Raw genomic sequence first — 2824 nt, forward strand, 5'->3', positions numbered from 1 at the left:
CCTTTAATTGAACTGATCCAGTCATCATGGAATAAGCATTGCTCTGGCTGAGGTGCAGTGTACTTCTCCACGTATTCTAGCTCCACAACCTCTTCCTAGTCAGAGAGAAACCAGAAATGAATCAGGTGGTGCAGTTTTAAAATTGTACCTTATGAAGATGAAGGACCCTCAGTTTCATGTATCTCCTTCATGTACATCCCCTTCATAATCCAGAAAATTTGGAGCCACACAAAAGGTAAAAAACTTTATTTGATCTAACAGTATACTCAGAGTAATAGTAAGAAATATTAATGACCGTGGAAATGTATGCTAAAAGTGGGGAAAAAAGAATATAAGAAACTTTGAATTATAAAATCATAAAAGCATATTGTTAAATGGGTATAGAGCTTCTGTTTAGGATGATGAAAAAGTTTTGGAAATAGTGGTGATAACTGCATAATAGTGTAACTGTAGTTAATGCCACTGAATTGTACACTTAAAAATGGTTAAAATGGGGCCGGTCAAATGGCTCCCTTGGTTAAAAGTTGGCTTTGTAAAAGCACAAGCTCTGAGCAACAGAGCCGCCGGTTTGATTCCCACATGGGCCAGTGATGCTGCGTCCGAGCTGGGAGCTGTCGCTGAGCTGCCAACAGGTGGCAGGATGGCTCAGCTGGTGTAACAACAAGATTGCCTGTTCAAAGGTGGGCTATGCCCACCCGCAACTAAGACTGAACTCGGCACCTTGAGCTGAGCTGCCTGCCTGGATGGCTCAGTGGATAGAGCATGCGCTCTTAATAAGGCTGCTGGTTCGACTCCCGCATGGGATGGTGGCTACACAACTAAGATTGAACACAGCACCTTGAGCTTAGAGGCCACGAGTTGTAGACGGGAAGCGAGATGGTGACTGGCGCCCTCCACAACAAAGATTGAAGAACAACAACTTGGTTGGTCCCCTCCCCCAATTTCCCCAATAAAATCTTTAAAAAAGACGGTTAAAATGATACATTTTATGTACATTTTACCACAGTCATAAAATTGCACCCAAAATTCTAAAAGCAGTTATAAATTATATTTTAAATTATAAAAGAAATATTAAGTAAAGTTTGAAAAGGGGAAAATCATTATAAATCACAGTAACCTAACCCATATTTTATATGTGCATAATCATTTCATACGCCTTTACTGGCAGTAAATATATATTTGCTTTTCCCTTTCTTGACAATTCTTCACAAATCTGAAGGTATCTTTCTGTATTCGTTCATCTGCATTTGTTGAATAATACATACTCCGAAGAGGGGATTTCAAAATTGAATATACAGAAACTGAAGTTCAAATTTTTAGGAAAAAATAATCAAAAGTATCTTGGTTGCTGTAGATTCAGGCTAATTCTAAATGGAGTTTACCTACATTATCTGATAATACCTCAAGTGAAATAAAGCAGGTAAGCATTTGAACTTACTGATGAGATGTTTTCCAGTTCCATGTGTTTGACCAACGGCATTCGCAGAAACTGACCCTTGATAAGGAAATCAAACTCCACATGTTTGTGGAACNTTTTACAACGTCTGTATGTCCCACAATTGTCATTATTGATTTCCCTTCCAAGGACCAGATCCGAGAAGTCTTATCATAAGAACCAGTCAAGATCCTGAGGAGAAAAAAAAATCCTATGAAATACAAAAAGCTTTTCCAAACTCTGAAATCAATTATGACAAAGTAAACCTTGAGGATTATACTTTTAAACACTTCTTTAATATGAAGATTAAGATTTCAAAACACACTAGAGTAGATCAGAAGATGTTTTATTTGGCTTTGCCTGGCCTGCTAATAATGAAAACATAACTGACAGACCCTAGATTTCATTTTTACTATTGTTATAAACAATACAAGTCTTAGGAAAGCTAAGCAAATTGCTTGTAAAGCCAAATAATAGTCCTTTGTATTTAACCAGTTTAAAACATTAAATAGAAAAAAACAAAAACCAGTTAAAGTAAAATAAAAGTAAAACCAGTAAAAACATAACTTTGTATAGTAACTTCAGGGAGACATTCTTTGGAAGTAAGCTCCCACGATATACCACTCTTGAAATGTTTTTCTACAAGGCCAGTGAGCATTTGCTCTGAGCCATCCATATCTTGATTCTAGTCTGCCCTTTTTAGCCCAATTCAGCATGATCTGCATATTCATGGTAGTAACTAGATGTATGGCTATAAAAAGATTTTTTTCCCTCTATGAAACAAATTATATTCTTGGTCTTAAAAGCAACATACACAAATCAAATAAATGCCCTGTCACTTGACCTACTCGGAATACAAATGTCACTACAACATCTTGACACAGAAAACTTGTTAATAGATATGTTTCTTCTTGACTACACTGAATGTAAAAATCTTTGGCATGGTCACTGATATATGTATCACAAATGACTTACGAAGAACAGAGAAATCAGAGAAGAATTCTCATAGTGCACTTAAAAAGACTGATGGAAACAGAAATAGTCTCAGAGACACAGAGGAAAAACTGAGGGTTGCTAGTTGGAAGGGGGTGGGGATGAAGGAGAAGGGGAAGGGATGAGACAATACAAACTGGTAACTATAATATGGCCTCAGGGATAGAAAAGACAGTCTGGGGAATATAATCAATAATGTTGTAAATGTTTTTTAGAGGGCCAGATGGACTCATGTTTTGTTAGGGAGACCACTTCTAGTCGGTGTAGAGGCCTGACCACCGCACTGTATTTCTGAAGCTGATGTTGAATAATAATGTATGTCAACTATAATTATATATACATATAGTCATGGGACGTGGAGTAGAGAGTGGGAATGGAGTCAATGGAATTGTAATA

General features: G+C 37.1%; 1 protein-coding gene across 1 annotated transcript in view; it reads right to left on the bottom strand.

The window, feature by feature from the left end:
- WDR12 (WD repeat domain 12) overlaps positions 1 to 2824 on the bottom strand; it is a 23989-nt gene that overhangs the window by 13361 nt on the left and 7804 nt on the right. Inside the window, exon 4 of the mRNA XM_019635616.1 lies at positions 5 to 95. Coding sequence (XP_019491161.1) covers positions 5 to 95 — 91 coding nt within the window. The remainder of the gene's footprint in view (positions 1 to 4; positions 96 to 2824) is intronic.

The sequence above is a fragment of the Hipposideros armiger genome, unplaced genomic scaffold (assembly GCF_001890085.2).
Source record: "Hipposideros armiger isolate ML-2016 unplaced genomic scaffold, ASM189008v1 scaffold_23, whole genome shotgun sequence".
Classification (NCBI taxonomy): domain Eukaryota; kingdom Metazoa; phylum Chordata; class Mammalia; order Chiroptera; family Hipposideridae; genus Hipposideros; species Hipposideros armiger.